Genomic DNA, 22,423 nt, shown 5'->3' with positions numbered 1-22,423 from the left:
CCTGACTCATATCAGCAGAAAAGAACACTCTGGTGTTTTGAACCATTAATGGAGATTGATTTTGTCATGCTTTTTGTACTCCCATACGCAAAATCATTTCTCTATCCTGATATTTTAAACAACGAATCAAAACTGCTCTCGGCAGTTGTCCAAACCTTCAGGAAAGAACTCTTTACCAAAAACATCTGTGATCCAGCATTTAAAGAATTTTAAAGGATCAGAGACTTCAACATCTTCTGGAAGACCAACTACCTTCACGTTATTTCTCCGACTCTGAATTTCCAAAGAATCAATCTTCTTCAATAAGTCTCTTTTTTAAATTCCCCAATCTAAGATCCTTCCACTTTTTCTATTTTTTTCTCTATTATGCTCCACTTGACTTTGACACTCAGAAAAAGCTGTATCAATTTTCTTAAAATTTTCTTGTACTGTATCAACAGATTTTATACATCCATTAATGTCACTTTTGACTGACTACATTCATATCTTGCTTCATATTTGACATTTCTTTACATAAAGTATGCATCTTCATTTTCACCTCCATAAATCCCTGATTCATTTGATCTGATATTTGTTTTGACATATTACCCATCTGATAGGCAATCCCTTCCAGAACTGTAAACACTGGATCCATTCCAAATTCTGGTTCCACTTTTTGAGATTTACCTTCATAGGTTGCTGGCTCCCCCAAATGGACATATTCTACAAAGGTAAGTAATTCCTCTTCTTCTATCGGTGTAGATGCCTTGACAGTGCGGCTGCGGGTCTGGTCCACGACGCTGGCACCCCGACCTCTTCGGGGCGCCAGTGCTCGAGGTTCCCCGCAGCCCACACCTTGTCAAGGAGCTTGCGTCCACGGGCCACCTGGCAAGATCACGGGGCAGCGGGTCCCTCAGTCGACCATGTCGTCCGCGCACAACTTCACGTGTGCACGGATCGGCAGCGGCCAAACTCACCAGGGTGCCGGCACCATCTTGTGGGAACAAGGTCGATGCTGGTGCTAAGATCAGCCAAGCTGGGGTCCTCTGGGCCTTGGATTGCCGAAATCAACTCCGAGGTTTCCACTGTACAGGTAGGCATCAATTCTTCCGTACTTTTAAATAGCAATTACTTTTGGAGTTGAGCCTTAGATTTTTTTTACATTAGTTGCCATAGTAATTTACTATTGTTTAAAAAATTAAAAATATTATTTTTAACTAATTTTAAACAACTTAAAGTCGAGTGTTTAATGTTCCAGCTGGGAGAAGGTGCAATACACGTCTTGCCTTTATGTCATCTTGCCAGCCCCCTCCCCCACTCTCAATGGAAAAAGCCTATCCACATTTACTCTATCTGTCCCCCTCATAATTTTAAATACCTCTATCAAATCACCCCTTAATCTTCCATGTTCCAGGGAATAAATTCCTCGCCTGTTTAACCTTTTCTAGTGTTTAACATTTTCTTGTAGCTCGAACCCTGAAACCCAGGCAACATACTTGTAAATCTTCTCTGCACTCTTTCTATTTTGTTGATATCCTTCCTATAATTCGGCGACCAAACTGCACACAATATTCCAAATTTGGCCTTACCAATGCCCTATACAACTTCAACATGACATCCCAACTCCTGTACTCAATACTCTAATTTATTAAGGCCAACACACCAAAAGGTTTCTTTACCACCCTAACTACATGTGACTTCCACTTTCAAGGAATTATGTACCAGAATTCTTAAATCACTTTATTCTACTGCACTCCTCAATTGTCTACCATTTAACGTGTATGATCTTTGCAGATTATTCCTACCAAAATGTAGCACCTCACACTTCTCAGTATTAAACTCCACCGGCCATCTTTCAACCCAAGAAAGTAGATGAAGGAAAGGCTGTGGATGTTGTCCACATGGACTTTAGTAAAGCCTTTGACAAGGTCCCACATGGGAGGTTAGTTCAGAAGGTTCAGACACTAAAATATCCATGGAGAGGTTGTAAATTGGATTCAAAATTGGTTGTATGGGAGAAGTCAGAGAGTGGCAGTGGATGATTGCTTCTCAGACTGGAGGCCTGTAGTGTGCCTCAGGAATCTATGCTGTTTGTTGTCTATATCCATGATCTGGATAATAATGTGGGAAATTAAATCAGCAAGTTTGCTGATGTCTCTAAGATTGCAGGTGTTGTTGACAGTGAGGAAGCCTTTCAAAGCTTGCAGAGGGATCTGGACCAACTAGAAAAATGGGCCAGAACATGGCAGATGGAATTTAATGCAGATAAGTGTGAGGTGTTGCATTTTGGAAGGACAAACTAAGCGAGGACATACATAGTAAATGATAGGGCACTGAGGAGTGCGGAGAAACAAAGGGATCTGGAAAAACAGATACATAATTCCCTAAAAGTGGTGTCACAGGCAGACAGGGTTGTAAAGAAAGCTTTTGGCATCTTGGCCTTCATAAATTAAAGTATTGAGTACAGGAATTGGGATATTATGGTGAGGTTGTACAAGATATTGGTGAGGCCAAATTTGGAGTATTGTGTGCAGTTTTGGTCACCTAACTACAGGAAGAATATCAGTAAGATTGAAAGAGAGCAGAGAAAATTTACTAGGATGTTGCTGGGTCTTTACGAGATGAGTTACAGGGAAAGATTAAATAGGTTTGGACTTTATTCCTTGGAGAGTAGAAGAATGAGGAGAGATTTGATAGAGTTTACAAAATTATGAGGGATATAGACACAGTAAATCTGAGTAGGCTCTTTTCACTTAGATTAGGACAGATAAATATGAGAGGGCGTGGCTTTAGGGTGAAAGGTTTAAGGGGAATTTCTTCACTCAGAAGCCCCTTCTCTACTGGCATCTCAGTTAATTGACTGTGCAGTGTCCCCGGATAGGAAGCCCTTTGTGCCGTTTCCACTGGGCCTTCTTCCACTGAACACACACTCATCAGAGTGTTCTACCTTTAACCGAAAATGGGTGAATTTCTGCTGTCGCTTTTCCATTGGTTTTAACAGCATGCCGGTGTCAGCAAATGCTGGGGATATGAGTAGGGGTAGAGGTGGTTAATACCTAGCATGAAATTATGTCATTTGACGCTAGCTTTTGGATGATGTTCCTTTTCCACTGGACCCTGTCCCAGTAAATTTCCAGTTAATTCCTGGGACAGGGTACCAATGGAAAAGGAGCTAGAGAGTGGTGGGAATGTGGAACAAGCTGCCATCTGAAGTGGTAAATGTGGGCTCACTCAAGTTTTAAGAATAAATTGGATAGATACATTGATATAGGTAAAGGTTTCATTATTATCACATAATACTACTTTTAGAATGTAAAATGCATGAAATTCTTTAACTTTTGTTTACTGTAAGGCAGACAGAGTCACCACTTTGGCCAGAGCCCCTCAGAAACCTACTGCACCTGGTGTTCCTAGGCAGTCTCCCTTTCAAGTATTGACCAGCCCTGAGCCTGCTTAGCCTCCAAAATCAGTCAATCTCAGGCATATTCAGGCTATTAGGTGCTGTTTGGGAGAGTTCTGAAAGGTTATGGACTGGATGCAGGTAGATGGGACTAGCGGAATGATATTTTGGCACGAACTAGAGGGGCTGAGTGCCTATTTTCTGTGCTGAAGTGTTCTATGGTTCTATTGCATTGCAATTATAGGTCTGGCAGAACCCAATGTTAGACTGTTCACTTGCCATGGACAACACATTCAGAAAAAAGGTGGGTAATTAGAGAATATATAAGCTGACCTCTGTGCTAAATCACTGCCAACCTGAGCAACAATTACTTCCCTAACACTTTGTTTCCAAATATCATCACATAACATTCTATCTAAGCTATCCATTATGGCTTTCCATGCACTTTTAACATGTTCTTGAATATTTGTAAGAAATCTTTTGAAATTTCAGCATCAATCACAGATTTTTATATAGTGGTCATACTAAATGAATATAGGAACAGGCGTGATAGCGATATCTTTAAAAAAAAGCTTTGTTTTTTTTAAATCACTCTAAGAATTGCTGGAGAAACTTAAGAGGTCAGAGAGCAACCATGGGTAGAAATGGTCAATGTTTTGAGTCTAGCATTTGTATCAAGACGAAAGGGAAAGGGGTTATATCACTCCAGACCACAAATGATGATCACAAATTCTGCAGGCACTGTCTGTGGTTGTAGTATAAACACCGAACTGCTGGAGGAATTCAGCAGGTCTCACAGCACCCATAGGAGTTAAAGTATACCTTTATCTCCTTTGGACGCTGTGAGACTTGCTGAATTCCTCCAACAGTTCTGTGTTTTCATAGAAACGGTGATCAACCATTTCTACACATGATGCTGTCTGGCCTGCTTATCTTTGCACAAGATTCCACCATGTATCAAACTTCTATCAGATTCTGAGGTAAGAGTTAATATATACCACACACACACACACACACACACACACACACACACACACACACACACACACACACACACACACACACACACACACACAGTGTTCATACAATCATACACACAGTAAAATCCCCATTATCTGGTATTCAAGCAACCAGCAAAATATATCACCGAAAATAAATAGGAAAAAAATATGAAAGTTTAAAATGGATGCCCCTAGCGATCAGTTAGCAATTTCAAGGAACTGGCAAATTCACTTATCCAGCATATAACCAATCCCCATAGGTGCCAGACACTGGGGGTTTTACTGTACCTTCATAAATACCTTATGATAGCCCAAATTATTTCATATCATAATCATATTTATCAGTTTGATAAACTCACTTACATTGCTTAGACATTAATGCAACAAGTCCTGCGTCAAATCTACAGATGTTAAACTATTGCTTATAATTTTCTAATCGTCATTGCAATAGCACATTTACATGGCACTAAATTAATGCAGCAATTTATCACAAAGCCCCCTGTTTTATCCAAGCCCTGAAATCATTGCCCAGAACTTTCAAAGCACTCCAAAACACTGCTCTGTTTTGCCAAATATCACAATCCCCATCATGTGCAAACAATCAATGATGAGAAAAATAAACACCCAGATTTTAAAAACTGCATATTCAATATCAACGATTTAGATGCAGACATCAGAATACTCTTTCTCGACTTCAGTTCAGTTTTCAACACCATCATGACCTCAAAACTAATTAGCAAACTCCAAGACCTGGGCCTCAATATCCCACTGTGTCATTGGATCCTGGAGTTCCTCACCTCCAGACCACAATCAGTGAGGATTGGCAAGAACACCTCCACAATCTCCATCTGTACCGGTCCACCACAGGGCTGTGTTCTTCGCCTCCTGTTCTACTCACTTTACACCTATGACTGTGTGGCTCGGTGTGACAATAACAACATCTACAAATTTGCTGGAGATACCATGGTAGTGGGTTGCATAAAAGGGGGTGATGAATGAGTATACAGGAGGGGAATTAAAAACTTAACTGAATGGTGTTCCAACAACAACCTCACATTCAATATCAACAAAACGAAGGAGCTGATTGTGGACTTTAGGAGGGGAAATCCAGAGGTATACGATCCAGTGATCACTGAAGGAAATCAGAAGTGGAAAAGGTGAACAAATTTAAATTCTGCCGAGTAACTATCTTGGAAGATCTTCCTTGCACTCAACACTCGAATATAATCATGAATATAAAGCACATCAGCACCTCTATCTTCTCAGGAGCTTAAGGAAGTTTGGTACGACGTTGCAAACCTTGGCAAACTTACAAATGTGTGGTGGAAAGTGTGCTGACTGGCTGCATCATGGCACTCCCCACCATCGTGAAAATCTGCACGGAACACTGCCATCAGGGAGCAGCAGCAATCATCAAGGATCCAAACTACCCAGGATCAATGTATGACTCTGTTCTTGCTGCTGTCATCAGGAAAGAGGTGTAGGTTCACAAGACTCATACACCAAGAACAGTAGCTATCCCTGCACCATCAGTCTCCTAATCAACAATTTAAAGATTCTTACTTTGCACATTATTTATTACTGAATATTTGTTTTCTGTATTGTAGAGTTTACATTTCTTCCTTTGTTTACATTTCTCTCTTTTGTATACGTATCTTTTCTTGAGTAGTTTTTTTTTTGCTCTACCAATAAGTAGAAATTCTGCCTGGCCCACAGGATAAGAATCTCTGAGTTATTTGTGTTGTCATGTAGGCACTCTGACAATAACTGAACTTTGAGATGAAGATGTATATGGCATAATTATTAAGTTTGCAGAGGTCACTGAAAGTGCCCAGTATTTTAATGAAGATGGTTGCCAAAGATTAACGCAAGATTTTGATCAGTTGGACAGGTGGGCAAAGGATTAGTTGTATTGTGAGGTGTTAAATTTAGGGAGGTCAAACAGCAGTAGGACCTACAAAGTGAATGGTGGGGATCTGGGGAGTGCTGTGGAACACAAGGATCTAGAAGTACAGGTCCCTTGAAAGAGGTGTCATGGTGGATAGGATGATCAAAAATGCACGTTATCAGTATAGATGTTGGAAAGTCATGTTGTAATTGTTTAAGACATTGGTGAGGCCCCAGTTTATGTATTGTGTTCAATTTTGGTCATGGTGCTGCAGGAAAACTGTTGTGAAGCTGGAGAGCAAGGAGAGAAAATGAGGGGTGATTTCATAGGTAGGAAAAAACACCATCTACAAATCTATAGGTATATAAAATCATGAAAAGTGAATGCACAGTCTTTTCCCAGAGCAAGGAAATATGTAACGAGAAGACATTGGTTTAAGGAGACAGGGGAGAGATTTAACATGCAAAAAAAAAAATCATGAATTCCATCTTAAAAACAGCTGCCTGACAAGGACATTTTCCATTCTGCCTGTTGACTCACCTTCCCGTTTGACCAGCCTGTGATCAACTCACACACACCATCCGAGTTCAAGTCAAAAGCATGAATACTCATGGCGTGATTCTTAGACTGAAAAAAAATGAAAAGCACAGAATAGTCGTTAAAGACTGTTCCAATACCTTCCCCCACTGGAAACATCATCTTCACATCCACTCTATCTAGCCCTTTCAATATTTGGCATGATTCAATGAAACTCCCCCCTTAACCTTCTAAACTCGAGCAAATAAGGCCCAGCCCTGTCAAACAGTCCTCATACATTAATCCTTTCACCCTCAGAATCACTCTTGTAAACCTCTAGACCAGGGGTGTCAAACTCAAATTCACGGAGGGCCAAAATTAAAAACTTGGACTAAGTCGAGGGCCGAACTAAATATTTATTGAAAATTTTCAACAACATCTGCATGTTTTCTCTTCTTTCAACATATGTAATGTTAAACTTTAGGACATAGCTTTAGGAGGATAATGTTACAGGTCAGGAGTAGGTAGCTCAAGTTCACCCTTTGCTTGACCTGAGGGAAACATATTTGGTCCCTGTGGAGATGTAGTCAGCATTCACAGGCTGTGTCCATTTTGGCCTGCATCAGGACTCAGCATTTCCTGCTCACTCCTCAGGCTCTAGGCCTCTATTCACCCTCGACCCACCATCCCTCTACCTGACCAGTCCTTTACCCAACCTCTACTCACCCCTCACTCCACTCGCTCTGCCTCTACCCACCCCATCCTATACACGCCCCTCTACTGCCTCTCCCCTCAACCTGTTCCTCCCTCTACCCGTCTCTCACCCTCTAATCACCCCTCCCCTACTTGCCCTGCCCCTCCCCTTTTACCTCTTCCCTATCCACCCTTCCTTCTACTCATCCCTCCCTCTAACTGCCCCTCACACCACCATAACTTCCCCTGCCCATTACTCCTCACCTACACCCTCTGCCCACCCCTGCTTACCCACCCACTCAGGCCCAGCGCGCTGTCGATCAGCCTTTGCGGACAGCCACCATCTCTCTCTTCACGTGCATGGCCAAACCAGCCATCCCTGGGGTCCACACGGGTGCAAGCGCTGAAGGCCGTGGCGACCAGGAGAAGTGCACTCGCGCTGTGGAAGGGCTGTCCGGTGCCAGTCACGCGGGACTCGCGCTGCCCAGGGGCCGTGCGCAGCCTGCCATGCCCGTCGCGCCGACAGGAAATCACAGGCGCTCACCCATCCGCCGCACTGCTCAACAGGTGGGAGAAGTGACTGGTTGTGCGGGGAGCCTTCCAACCAGCTTGCCGGCTGATGACATCGACAGACTTCTCGTGTTACAATTTCTCGTGTTACAATGGGGAAGGATGTGCAATGAAGGGGGAGGATGGTGGGGTGACATTACCAAAAAACAGTATCGGCTCTCGCTGCAGGGCGGGCCACCTCTAATACATTTTTGAAATGATCTTGCGGGCCAAATATAATTATATCCGGGCCAGAGTTTGACATGTGTGCTCTAGACCCTCTCCAATCCCAGCACATCCTTCCTGAGATATGGGCCCAAAACTGCTCACAGTACTCCAAATGTGGTCTGACCAATGCCTATAAAGCCTCAGAATCACATCTTTGCTTTTGTATTCTAGTCCTCTCAAAATAAATGTTAATATTGCATTTACTGACTCAACCCACAAGTTACACTTTAGGGAATCCTGCACTAGGAATCCCAAGTCCCTTTGGACCTCCGCATTCTGTATTTATCTCCATTTAGAAACTAGTATGCTTCTTTATTCCTTCCATCAAAGTTCAACACAATATACTTCCCTACACTACATTCCATCTGCCACTTCATTGCCTATTTTCCCAACCTGTCCAAGTTCCTCTGAAGACTCCCTGCTTCCTCAACACTACCCATCCTACCATCTACCTTTGCATCAACTGCAAACTTGGCCAGAAACCCATCAATTCTGTCACCCAAATTATTTACGTACCTCATGAAAAGTAACGGACCCAACACCAACCCCTGAGGAACACCACAGATCTCTGGCAGCCAGTCAGAAAAAGCCCTCTTTATTCCCACTCTTTGGCTTCTGCCAGTCAGCCAATCTTCTGCCCATGCTACTACCTTTCCTGTATTATCATGGCGCCTACCTTGTCTAGTATAGTACCTTGCCAAAGACCTTCTGAAAAGCCAAATAAATAACGTCCACTCATTTTCCTTTGTCAATCTTGCTCGTTACTTTCTCAAAGAATTCCAAAATGTTTGTCAGGCAAGATTTCTCATGAAGGAAACCATACTGACTTTAGTCTATTTTATCTTGTTCTTCAGGTACTCCACCTCACAAGTCACCAGTCCAAAATTCGACCATCACCCTCTACTTTCTTCCATGAAGTCAATTCTCTATCTAATAAATCTTTTAATTTTAACTATCTAATCTTACCTTACAGAGCAGGCTATCACATGGAACCTTACTGTGTTGTAAGGTTCAAGTCTGCCATGGTTGGGGGGGGGGGGTGGGGGGGGTAAATGGGGGGATGTACTAAATTTGAAAAATATTGGCATTCACATAAAGATACAGCTTAAACACAGATAATAAATTGCTTATAGCAAATGTTATACTCATTAATGATGAAGTATTGAATTGATAAGCATTCCAAAATCAACAGATGCAAAATACATCACCCCTAATATGTCCTAAAGTCTTAAGATTTAGCAACTACTGAACAAATATGATGCCTTCTCTAGTATCATTCCAGATATTCTTAAATTCCTGAACAATATGATTAACAAGGCACAATTGGTTATAAATTGGCAGTCAGGATGTAGATCGAGGCAATAACTGCTTAAAGACTGATTGGAGATGGTAAAGTCAGTCTATCAGTTTAGTTCCCAGGGAATCTAATCCACTAAATCAGTGATCAGACCACATTTGGAAAAGTATGAAGTCTCTCAGTATGTCTGTACAATAATTCCGCACATCAGTTTCTTTGACACCTCAATACATTTTGCATTTTTTTTAAAAAGTCAGACAGTACAATCTTGGCCATTTCATTTTATTATGCACCTTAATTCTCCAGTACCGTGTAGCCCGGTCATACATTCCTACAGTACCATTGGCCAGGGCATATCCAAACCTGCTTCCATGCATATGGCACAGTGCTGTGATGACCTGTAAAGGGAAAATATCTTGCTGAAACTACAGGTCTATATATGAATTATTACACATAGAAAAAACAATATCGTGGGAAGGGTAAAAATACACATTGTACAGTTAATCAAGGCAAGGATCTCTATAGATGAAATCCAAAACAGAAGCACTCTTTTAAAATAAAGTGACAGGTCTTTTGACACAACAGAATACTATTGTTCACTGGGTTTAATTTACGTACTGTCCTGCTGTGGAACACATGAAAATTGTTTTTATATGCAACAAATAACCAAACTATTTACATTGGTCAGGCACTAGTTTGACTAATACTGTGTCCACCTTTTCGACTGATGCAACAAAATTTTGAACAAGGTTCACAGAGATAGTCAAATTAACAAGTTGCATAAATAGCACATAACAGGAAATTTTAGTGCAATTGTTACTGTTTAAACATTTTAAAAATCTATTTGTTTTGCCAATCAAATGCATCAGAGTCTACACCTTCATAGTGAGTTTTTGAACTCAGCTTTATTTGGTCGCAAGGAGTACCGCTTTCCCATTACATTGGAACCTTTGAGATGAACCCCAGGTCGATCTGGTTATCAGTCTGGCTGTTGTAAGAACCATTTAAAACATAACCTGGTTTTCTTCTGCAATTATTTTATTGAAGTCATTACGTTCAGATGAGAGTCAATGGAGTCAGTTTGACCAACCATGTATATTCTCATCAGGGCATACTTGTCTAAACTAATCCCACAGCCCTGAAATACTCAAGCAATTATGGGATGATTGATCTCCCACACCACAAGCATCTTCCTTCAATATCAACTGGACATTTTTATTCTAATGATGGATAACGTCAAGATATGAATAGGTACAAAAATAATATTGGGATACCCATGCTCTTCTAATTGAAGAAAAATCAACACAGCTGCAGAATTCACTGAACTCTTTTAGATTTCATGACTAATTGATTCAGAACTTTTTTAAACTACTTTAGAGAAGTTGCTTCTTACCTCTGTCTCTGACATTTCTGCAATAATTTCATCATCTTTAAAAACTCTAATGTCAAAGTCCTCTGAACCAGCCAGAAGCTGCAAAGAAAACATTAAGCACACTGTTAGAAATGCATCAAGTTTCTCAATCAATTTCTCATTGAGCTTGAAAGTAAATCACTTGTAATAACTCAAGTTTTCGCGGCCCTGGTGTTCTTTATCTAAGACATTGTTTTAAGTGGGGAAGTTCATGACCATTAGGAAATGAAAGGTACAAATACAAATAAAGTGGATAATATCCACACATCTTCTTCATCCTTTAACTCAGCAAACAATCATTAAGATTTGGAATATTTTAAAATTTTCCACTTACTGCTCAGTTGAGAATTAATTTTTGAATGATGATGTGGACTCACCTCCTTCTTTCCATCTCCATCAAAATCACAGACAGCCAGTGATCGTACATTATCCCCAGTGACCTGTGTAAAATATAAGCACTTTAGCCTGCGCTGCCTCAAGCATATATGCCAGTGTTCAATTTAACTAGTACTAGAGGTATGCAGCCATACATCAAGTCATGAGGCCATTTCTTTGAAGGATAACTTCTGTGATTTTGGCAAGGGTTGCATGGACATAAGTTGATGTGCATATTGTGCTCTAAGGCACAGGAACAATTAACAGGGACAAGTATCTACAATTTTAACAGCAATGTAGGTAAAACTTGAATATACTTCAAATGGAAAAATTATATCTTAGACAAATTTCATGGACAACGTGTGATGTGGTGACCATGCCTGCATAGACTCCATTGAGTCATCTGTCAGAATAGTGAGTTAATATTAGTAGAGGCCTTCTACCTTTTGTGTGTGAAAAAAATAAATCCTCCAACCACATGGCACATTGTTCCTCGATAGCATTATCCTGAACCACCTCTCCAGCCTCTGCTTGTGGAAATCTCTCGAACAAAGCCTCAAAGCCCCACTCTTACACTGGCCACCCCACCTAAGCACCCCTTTTACGCCTAGTTAACCAATGGAGAAATTTAGACAAACACTTCCTTTTCCTAGTGCTTTTCCATTTCAGTTGATCCCCACAATGTAGGTTAAGTGCCTGACCTTTAAAAAACCTGAAAATTGCATCATTCTTTCAAATCTACAATTTACATTTCCATCCCTACAAAACCACTGAAACAACTGGGCCTCAGCTATATTCTTTTTTAAATTTTTTTTAAATTTCTCACACTATGAACCATATCAACCTAAATATGTACAAATGTTTCTCATTTAATATACACAGTGACATTTTCTCCCTTTTTTCCCCTTTTCCTCCCTCCCCCTTCCCATCCTCCTCCAAAACCAATAAATATTAAACATATACAATAAAACCATAAAACAACATCTTCACACAAGGAAAAAACAAACAAGAAAAATGTGTTATCTACTTTTACATACTAAATCTAATCGTTTTGTCTTCTTATCACTTAGGGGATGGAGGTCCGAGGCAAGCTCTCTCTGTTATGTTCCATGTATGGTTCCCAAATTTGTTCAAACAATGTAACTTTATTTTTTAAATTATGTTATTTTTTCCAATGGAATACATTTATTCATTTCCATGTACCATTGCTGTAGTATTCTTAGGCTCTCTTCCATTTTCCAAGTTGACATTATACATTTTTTTGCTACTGTTAAGGCTATCATAATTAATCTTTTTTGCGCTTTGAGGTCTAATTCTTTACTTTTTATGTTACTTAAAAGAAAGATCTCTGGATTTTTTGGTATGTTGTTTATTTTATTTAATATCTTATTTAGTTCTTCCCAAAACATATTCACTTTTGTACATGTCCAAATTGCATGTATTGTTATTCCCATTTCATTTCTACAGCAAAAACACCTATCTGATATTGTTGGATACCATTCTTTTAGTTTTTGTGGAGTGATATATAACCTGTGTAACCAATTATTCTGTATCAAGCGTAAGCTTGTGTTTATTGTATTCTTCATAGTTCCAGAACATAACTTTTCCCATGTTTCATTTTTTATCTTTATGTTTAAATCTTTTTCCCACTTTTGTTTGGGTTTATAGCTTATTTCATCATTTTGCTTACCTTGCAGCTTAATGTACATATTTGTTATAAATCTTTTAATTATCATTGTATCTGTAATCACATATTCAAAGCTGCTTCCTTCTGGTAATCTCAATGTGTTTCCCAATTTATTCTTTAAATAAGCTTTCAATTGATGGTATACCGTGAGTTATTCCATATTTTCCTTCAATTGTTCAAATGTTAATAAATTATTTCCCAAAAAACTATTTTCTATTCTCTTGATTCCTTTTCTCTTCCATTCTCTAAAGGAGAGGTTATCTATTGTAAAAGGGATTAGTGGATTTTGCGTCAATAACATTATTGGTATTTGGTAATTCATTTTTTTCCTTTCTACATGCATCTTCTTCCATATATTAAGTAAATGATGCAATCCTGGTGAGCTGTTATATTGCACCAACTTTTCATCCCATTTATGTTCCGGTACCTTCTCTCTTATTTTATCTATTTCTATCTTAGTCCAGTCTGGTTTTTCTCTCGTCTGGTAAAAATCTGATAAATACCTTAATTGTGCGGCTCTAATAATTTCTGAAGTTTGATAACTGCAAACCACCTTGGTTATACCTCTCTGTTAATTTATCTAGCACAACCCTCGGTTTCCCCCCTTTCCACAAGAATTTCCTTATTATTGTCTTTAGTTCAACAAAGAATTTCTCTGTAAGGGAATTGGTAACATTTGAAATAAGTATTGTATCCTTGGGAACGCATTAGTTTTAATGCAGTTCACCCTATCAATGTTAGCGGTAATTCTTTCCAATGTTGTAAGTCTTCCTGTAATTTCTTTATTAATGGCTGATAATTTAGTTTGTACAAGTGGCTTAAGTTATTGTCTAACCTGATACTTAGGTATTGGATTGCTTGTGGTTGCCATTTAAATGGTGATTCTTTTTTAAGTTCTGTATAATCTGCATTACTCATTTGCATCACTTCACTTTTATTTGCGTTGACCTTATGTCCCGATATTTATCCATATTCCTTCAATTTCTTATGTAGTTCTTTTATTGATATCTCTGGTTCTGTTAGGTATACTATGATGTCATCTGTAAATAAACTGATTTTATACTCCTTCTCCTTTATTTTTATCCCTTTTATTTTATTTTATTTTATTATCAGCTCTGCCAATGGTTCTATTGCTAAGGTGAACAATGAGGGGGACAATGGGCATCCCTGCCTAGTTGATCTACTTAATTTGAATTGGTTCGATACATATCCATTTACTACTACCTTTGCCAACAGTCCATTATATAATGCTTTAATCCAGTTAATATATTTTTCTGGCAGATTGAACTTCTGTAATATTTTAAATAAGTAGTTCCACTCTACCCTGTCAAAGGCATTTTCTGCGTCTAAGGCAACTGCCACCGTTAGTTTTTTTTTACTTCCTTGAGCTGCATGAATTAAACTAATAAATTTACAGACATGGTCCGCTGTTCATTTTTTCATGACAATTCCAGTTTGATCTTGTTTTACTATTTTTGGTACACAGTCGACCAATCTGTTTGCTAATAATTTTGCTATTATCTTATAATCTGAGTTAAGTAGGGATATTGGTCTATACGATGCTGGTGTTAATGGATTAATTTGGTATTACTGTAATTATTGCTGTCTTAGATGAGTCTGGTAAGTTTTGTGTTTCTTCTACCTGATTCATTACTTCCAGGAGAGGAGGAATTAATAACTCTTTAAATGTTTTATAAAATTCTATTAGAAATCCATCCTCTCCCAGTGTTTTATTTTTCGGCAGCTTTTTTTAATATATCCAGTACTTTCTCTATTTCAAATGGTTTTATCAGTTTGTTTTGATCCTCTTCTTGCAATTTTGGCAGTTCAATTTTAGCTAAAAACTCTTCTATTTTATCATATTTCCCCTCATTCTCAGTTTGGCATAATTGTTCATAAAATTCCTTAAAGTTTTCATTAATCTCTGTTGCGTTATATGTGATTTGTTTGTCCCTTTTCCTTGATGCCAATACAGTTCTTTTAGCTTGTTCTGTTTTAAGTTGCCAGGCCAATATTTTATGTGTTTTTTTTTCTCCCAATTTGTAATATTATTATGTTCTTCTCCACCTTGTACATTTGTAATGTTTCAGATTTTATTTTATTCTCTCTTTTTATTTATATCGTCCCTTTTCACTAATTCCTTTTCTGTACTTGCTATCTCCCTTTCCAGCTGCTCTATTTCCCGACTGTGTTAGTTTTTCATCTTAGTTACATAATTTATTATCTGACAACTAATGAAAGCTTTAATTTCATCCCATAGTATAAATTTATCTTTAACCGATTCTGTTTATTTCAAAATATGTTTTAATTTGGTGTTCAATAATCTCTCTAAATTCTTGCCTTTTAAGTAGCATGAGGTTTAACCTCCATCTATATGTTCTTGGTGGGATGTCCTCCAGTTCTATTGCCAATAACGGGGGTGAATGATCAAATAGTAATCTAGCTTTATACTTAGTTTTCCTGACTCTCCCTTGAATATGAGCCGACAACAAAAACATATCAATCCTTGAGTTTTATGCCTACTTGAATAACATGAATATTCCTTCTCTCTTGGGTGCTGTCTCCTCCATATATCCATATGTTTCATTTCCTGCATTGATTTAGCCATAAATGTGGCTACTTTATTCGTTTTGCTTGTCTTTTGTCCAGTTTTATCCAAATTAAGGATACAAATTAAGGTTAAAATCCCCTCCTATCAATATATTTCCTTCTGTATCTGCAATCTTCAAAAATATATCTTGCATAAACTTTTTTTTAAATTTTTTTAATTTTTCACACTATAAACCATATTGAACAAGATACATACAGACATTTTTCTTCTTAAATATATAGTGTCGTTTTCTCCCCCTTTTTCCCCCTCCCTTCCCTATTTATTTATAGTTCAATCTATAAGATACATTAAACCCGTTAAACAATGTTGTCACTTGATAAAAATAAACAAGAAATTTTACTGAATCAGTTCTTTACGTTATATTCTCCTTCTGTCATTTTAGGTGGTGGAAGTCCACGGTAGGATTTCTCTATTGTGTTTCATGTTTGGCTCCCATATTTGTTCGAAAATTGTAATGTTATTTCGTAAATTATATGTTATTTTTTCTAATGGAATACATTTATTCATTTCTATATACCATTGTTGTATTCTCAAGTTGTCTTCTAATTTCCAGGTTGACATAATACATTTTTTTGCTACAGCTAGGGCTATCATAACAAATCTCGTGTTTATTGTATTTCTCATAGTTCCGGAGCATAGCTTCTCCCACGTTTCATTCTTTATGTTTAGATCTTGTTCCCATTTTTGTTTAGGTTTACCGTTTGTTTCCTCGTTCTCCTTTTCTTGCAGTTTGATGTACATGTTTGTTACAAACTTTTTAATTATCATTGTGTCTGTAATCACATATTCAAAATTGATTCCTTCTGGTAACCTCAGACTGTTTCCCAATTTGTCCTTCAAGTAGGTTTTCAGTTGGTAATATGCAAACATTGTATCGTGAGTTATATTATATTTATCCTTCATTTGTTCAAAGGATAATAATTTATTTCCCAAAAAACAATTTTCTATTCTTTTGATCCCATTTCTCTCCCATTCTCTAAAGGAAAGGTTATCTATTGTGAAAGGGATTAACTGATTTTACATAAATATTAGTTTTGGTAGTTGCTAATTTGTTTTATTCCTTTCTACATGAATCTTTTTCCAAATGTTGAGCAGATGATGCAATACTGGTGAATTCCTACGTTGCACCAATTTTTCATCCCATTTATATAGTACATGTTCAGGTATCTTCTCCCCTATTTTATCTAGTTCTAATCTGGTCCAATCTGGTTTTTCCCTTGTTTGATAAAAATCTGATAGGTATCTTAATTGTGCGGCTCTATAATAATTCTTAAAGTTTGGTAGTTGTAAGCCTCCTTGTGTGTACCATTCTGTTAATTTATCTAGTGTTATCCTCGGTTTTCCCCCTTTCCATAAGAATTTCCTTATTATTTTCTTTAACTCCTTGAAGAATTTCTCTGTTAGGTATATTGGTAATGACTGAAATAGGTATTGTATCCTTGGGAAAATATTCATTTTAATAGTTTATCCTTCCTATCAGTGTTAGTGGTAAGTCTTTCCAATGCTCTAAATCGTCTTGTAATTTTTTCATTAATGGCTGGTAATTGAGTTTATATAGATGACCGAGGTTTTTATTTAGTTGTATACCTTGGTATCGCATTGCTTGTGTTTGCCATCTAAATGGCGATTCTTTCTTAAACTTTGTGAAATCCGCATTATTCATTGGCATTCCTTCACTTTTATTTGCGTTGATCTTGTACCTCGATACTTCTCCATATTCCTTCAATTTCCTATGTAATTCTTTTATTGATATTTCTGGTTCTGTTAAGTATATTATAGCGCCATCTGCAAATAAACTGATTTTATATTCCTTCTCTTTTATTTTTATCCCTCTTATTTTATTTTCTGTTCTTATCAATTCTGCTAGTGGTTCTATAGCTAACACAAACAGTGAGGGAGATAGTGGACATCCCTGCCTTGTTGATCTGCTTAAGTTGAATTGTTTTGATATATATCCATTTACTGTCACTTTCGCCAATGGCCCCTTATATAATGCTTTAATCCAATTAATATATTTCTCTGGTAGGCTGAATTTTTGTAGTACTTTGGATAAATAATTCCATTCTACTCTGTCAAAGGCCTTCTCTGCGTCTAAGGCAACCGCTACTGTTGGAGTTTTATTTCCTTCTACTGCATGAATTAAGTTAATAAGTTTACAGATATTGTCTGTTGTTCGTCTTTTTTTAATAAATCCAGTTTGGTCTAGATTTACTATTTTTGGCACATAGTCGGCCAATCTGTTTGCTAATAGTTTAGCTATTATCTTATAATCTGTGTTAAGTAAAGATATTGGTCTATATGACGCTGGTGCAAGTGGATCTTTCCCTGTTTTTGGTATTACTGTAATTATTGCTGTCTTGCATGAATCTGGTATGTTTTGTGTTTTATCAATCTGGTTGATTTTCCAGAAGGGGGGGAATTAATAAGTCTTTAAATGTTTTATAGAATTCTATTGGGAATCCATCCTCTCCTGGTGTTTTATTGTTCAGTAGTTTTTTTAATATCTCCTTCTATTTCAAATGGTTTTATTAATTTATTTTACTCCTCTGTTTGTAATTTCGATAGTTCAATTTTAGTTAGAAATTCATCTATTTTATCTTCTTTCCCTTCGTTTTCAGTTTGATATAATTGATCGTAGAATTCCCTGAAGTTTTCATTGATCTCCGTTGGATTATATGTAATTTGTTTGTCCTTTTTCCTTAATGCCAATACCATTCTTTTAGTTTGTTCTGTCTTAAGCTGCCACGCTAGAATTTTGTGCGTTTTTTCCCCTAGCTCATAATATTTCTGTTTTGTCTTCATTATGTTCTTCTCCACCTTATATGTTTGTAGTGTTTCATATTTTATTTTTTTGTCTGCCAATTCTCTTCTTTTAGTTGTATCTTCCTTTATTGCTAATTCTTTTTCTATATTTGTTATTTCCCTTTCCAACTGTTCTCTTTCCTGATTGTAGTCCTTCTTCATCTTAGTTACATAACTTATTATTTGCCCTCTGATGAACGCTTTCATTGTGTCCCATAGTATAAACTTATCTTTCACTGATTCCGTATTTATTTCAAAGTACATTTTAATTTGTCGTTCAATTAATTTTCTAAAATCCTGTCTTTTAAGTAGCATGGAGTTTAATCTCCATCTATACATTCTTGGTGGGATGTCCTCTAGCTCTATTGCCAATAACAGGGGTGAGTGGTCCAATAATAGTCTAGCTTTATATTCCGTTTTCCTAACTCTCCCTTGAATGTGAGCTGATAACAGGAATAGGTCTATCCTTGAGTATGTTTTATGTCTACCCGAATAGTATGAATATTCCTTTTCCTTTGATTGTTGTTTCCTCCATATATCCAAAAGTTGCATTTCTTGCATCGATTTAATTATAAATTTGGTTACTTTGTTCTTTCTATTAGTTTTTTTTCCAGTTTTATCCATGTTTGAGTCCAAATTAAGGTTAAAATGCCCTCCTATTAGTATGTTCCCTTGCGTATCTGCTATCTTCAAAAAGATATCTTGCATAAATTTTTGATCTTCTTCATTAGGTGAATATACATTGAGTAAATTCCAAAATTCTGAATATATCTGACATTTTATCATTACATATCTCCCTGCTGGATCTATTATTTCCTCTTCTATTTTGATTGGTACATTTTTATTGATTAATATAGCTACTCCTTTGGCTTTTGAATTATATGATGCTGCTGTTACATGTCCTATCCAATCTCTCTTTAATTTCTGGTGTTCCACTTCAGTTAGATGTGTTTCTTGCACGAATACTATATCAATTTTTTTTCTTTTTTCAGTAAATTTAACAGTTTCTTCCTTTTGATTTGGTTATGTATTCCATTAATATTTAAAGTCATATAGTTCAACATAGCCATTTCATACTTGTTTATCTTTCCTTTCTGTTTCCTCATCACCACCTTCCCTTCGTATCCATTTCTGCTTTCTTTTTTTGAACACATTACAAGACAACATTTCTAAAACATAAAATATTTCCACTATTCTCATATCTAAAATTTATTTAACCCCAATAGTCCCTCCTCTTTCTGAGTTGCCCTTTGTCCCTTGTCGGGCAACCACATCTCCCCTCTCCATTTGGATTTGCGAATCCGCTCGCAAGTGTCAACTGATTTCGCAGTGACTGTTATTCTTCCCCACCCAGTCCCCCCAGAAAAGATTTTAATCTTGATATATAACAAAGGTCACTCTCTTAATTCCCTCCTTACTTCCTTTCTTCCCCTTCTTAGTTCTTACCTATACTCTATTTTTTATTCTTTATCTTTGGCTTGGCTTCGCGGACGAAGATTTATGGAGGGGGTAAAAGTCCACGTCAGCTGCAGGCTCGTTTGTGGCTGACAAGTCCGATGCGGGACAGGCAGACACGGTTGCAGCGGCTGCAGGGGAAAATTGGTTGGTTGGGGTTGGGTGTTGGGTTTTTCCTCCTTTGCCTTTTGTCAGTGAGGTGGGCTCTGCGGTCTTCTTCAAAGGAGTTTGCTGCCCGCCAAACTGTGAGGCGCCCAGATGCACGGTTTGAGGCGATATCAGCCCACTGGCGGTGGTCAATGTGGCAGGCACCAAGAGATTTCTTTAGGCAGTCCTTGTACCTCTTCTTCGGTGCACCTCTGTCACGGTGGCCAGTGGAGAGCTCGCCATATAACACGATCTTGGGAAGGCGATGGTCCTCCATTCTGGAGACGTGACCCACCCAGCGCAGCTGGATCTTCAGCAGCGTGGACTCGATGCTGTCGACCTCTGCCATCTCGAGTACTTCGACGTTAGGGATGAAAGTGCTCCAATGGATGTTGAGGATGGAGCGGAGACAACGCTGGTGGAAGCGTTCTAGGAGCCGTAGGTGATGCCGGTAGAGGACCCATGATTCGGAGCCGAACAGGAGTGTGGGTATGACAACGGCTCTGTATACGCTTATCTTTGTGAGGTTTTTCAGTTGGTTGTTTTTCCAGACTCTTTTGTGTAGTCTTCCAAAGGCGCTATTTGCCTTGGCGAGTCTGTTGTCTATCTCATTGTCGATCCTTGCATCTGATGAAATGGTGCAGCCGAGATAGGTAAACTGGTTGACCGTTTTGAGTTTTGTGTGCGCGATGGAGATGTGGGGGGGCTGGTAGTCATGGTGGGGAGCTGGCTGATGGAGGACCTCAGTTTTCTTCAGGCTGACTTCCAGGCCAAACATTTTGGCAGTTTCCGCAAAGCAGGACGTCAAGCGCTGAAGAGCTGGCTCTGAATGGGCAACTAAAGCGGCATCGTCTGCAAAGAGTAGTTCACAGACAAGTTTCTCTTGTGTCTTAGTGTGAGCGTGCAGGCGCCTCAGATTGAAGAGACTGCCATCCGTGCGGTACCGGATGTAAACAGCGTCTTCATTGTTGGGGTCTTTCATGGCTTGGTTCAGCATCATGCTGAGGAAGATTGAAAAGAGGGTTGGTGCGAGAACACACCCTTGCTTCACGCCATTGTTAATGGAGAAGGGTTCGGGTCAGATACAGCAATGAGCTCTCTGTACCCTTCTCCATTAACAATGGCGTGAAGCAAGGCTGTGTTCTATTTTTTATATATACACATATATATATACATACACACATACTTATAGTTTGTTGTCATTTTTGTTCTTGTTACATCTCTTCATCTCTCTGTCTGTTTTGTAGTTGTTCTGCAAATTTTCGTGCTTCTTCCGGATCCGAGAATAGTTTGTTTTGCTGCCCTGGAATAACTATTTTAAGTACCGCTGAGTATTTTAACGTAAATTTATAACCTTTTTTCCATAGGGTCGTTCTTGCTCCATTGAACTCCTTCCTCTTCTTCAGGAGTTCAAAACTTATATCTGGATAGAAAAAAATTTTTTGACCCTTGTATTCCAGTGGTTTTTTGTCTTCTCTTATTTTATTCATTGCCTTCTCCAATATATTTTCTCTTGTTGTATATCTTAGGAATTTTACTAGAATGGATCTTGGTTTTTGTTGTGGTTGTGGTTTAGGGGCTAATGTTCTGTGTGCCCTTTCTATTTCCATTTCTTCCTGTAATTCTGGTCTTCCTAGGACCCTGGGGATCCATTCTTTTATAAATTCTTTAATATTTTTGCCTTCTTCATCTTCCTTAAAGCCCACTATCTTTATATTGTTTCTTCTATTATAATTTTCCATTATATCTATCTTCTGAGCTAACAGCTCCTGTGCCTCTTTAACTTTTTTATCAGATTCTTTTAATTTCTTTTTTAAGTCATCTACTTCCATTTTTATGGCTGTTTCTTGTTCTTCCACCTTGTCTACTCTTTTTCCTATATCTGTCATGATCTTCTCTAATCTATTCACTTTTTCTTCTGTACTTTTTATTCTTCTTTTTATTTCACTGAATTCTTGTGACTGCCATTCTTTTACTGTTTCCATATATTCTTTAAAAAAAAATATATCCATGTACTTGCCCTTCCCTTCATCTTCCATTTCTCTGTGTTCTTCCTCCTCTTCTTCTGAGTCCACTCCAGGATCTGTGTCCTTTACCTCTGTCTCTTCTGGTTTTCTTCTTGGGTTGTTTGTTTTATTTTGTTGGGTATTTTTGGTCTTCTTATTTTTATTAGAAGTGTCTTGGTGCTGGTCTTCTTCCTCTGGGTTGGTCATCTGTTGTTTCTTTGATTTCTTATTTTTATTCTCTTCTTGTTCTCGTTATTTTCTATGTTTTCCTGTTGAGAGTCTTGCTGTTGTGTTGTACTTGTCTGTTTCAGCTGTGGAGATTTACTCCTCAGCTGGTCCCCCCTCCCATCGGTGTTTTTTTTTTGTCTGGCGCAAAAG

The 22,423-nt window shown here is 38.1% G+C and overlaps 1 protein-coding gene across 4 annotated transcripts in view; it reads right to left on the bottom strand.

Moving 5' to 3' along the window:
* Window positions 1-22,423, bottom strand: part of bbs2 (Bardet-Biedl syndrome 2) — a 124,369-nt gene that overhangs the window by 90,347 nt on the left and 11,599 nt on the right. For all 4 annotated transcript variants that reach the window (XR_011345660.1, XM_069901057.1, XM_069901058.1 and 1 more), the window contains exons 5-8: window positions 11,340-11,402; window positions 10,945-11,022; window positions 9,845-9,949; window positions 6,809-6,895 (exon numbers count right to left, since the gene is read on the bottom strand). Coding sequence is in view for 3 of the 4 variants with exons in the window: in XM_069901057.1 (XP_069757158.1) it covers window positions 6,809-6,895; window positions 9,845-9,949; window positions 10,945-11,022; window positions 11,340-11,402 (333 nt within the window). In the remaining variant the exon portion in view is untranslated. The remainder of the gene's footprint in view (window positions 1-6,808; window positions 6,896-9,844; window positions 9,950-10,944; window positions 11,023-11,339; window positions 11,403-22,423) is intronic.

Source organism: Narcine bancroftii, chromosome 10 (genome assembly GCF_036971445.1).
Source record: "Narcine bancroftii isolate sNarBan1 chromosome 10, sNarBan1.hap1, whole genome shotgun sequence".
NCBI lineage: Eukaryota > Metazoa > Chordata > Chondrichthyes > Torpediniformes > Narcinidae > Narcine > Narcine bancroftii.
The sequence above is the reverse complement of the archived record's forward strand: the minus strand, read 5'-3'. Positions and strand labels throughout refer to the sequence as shown.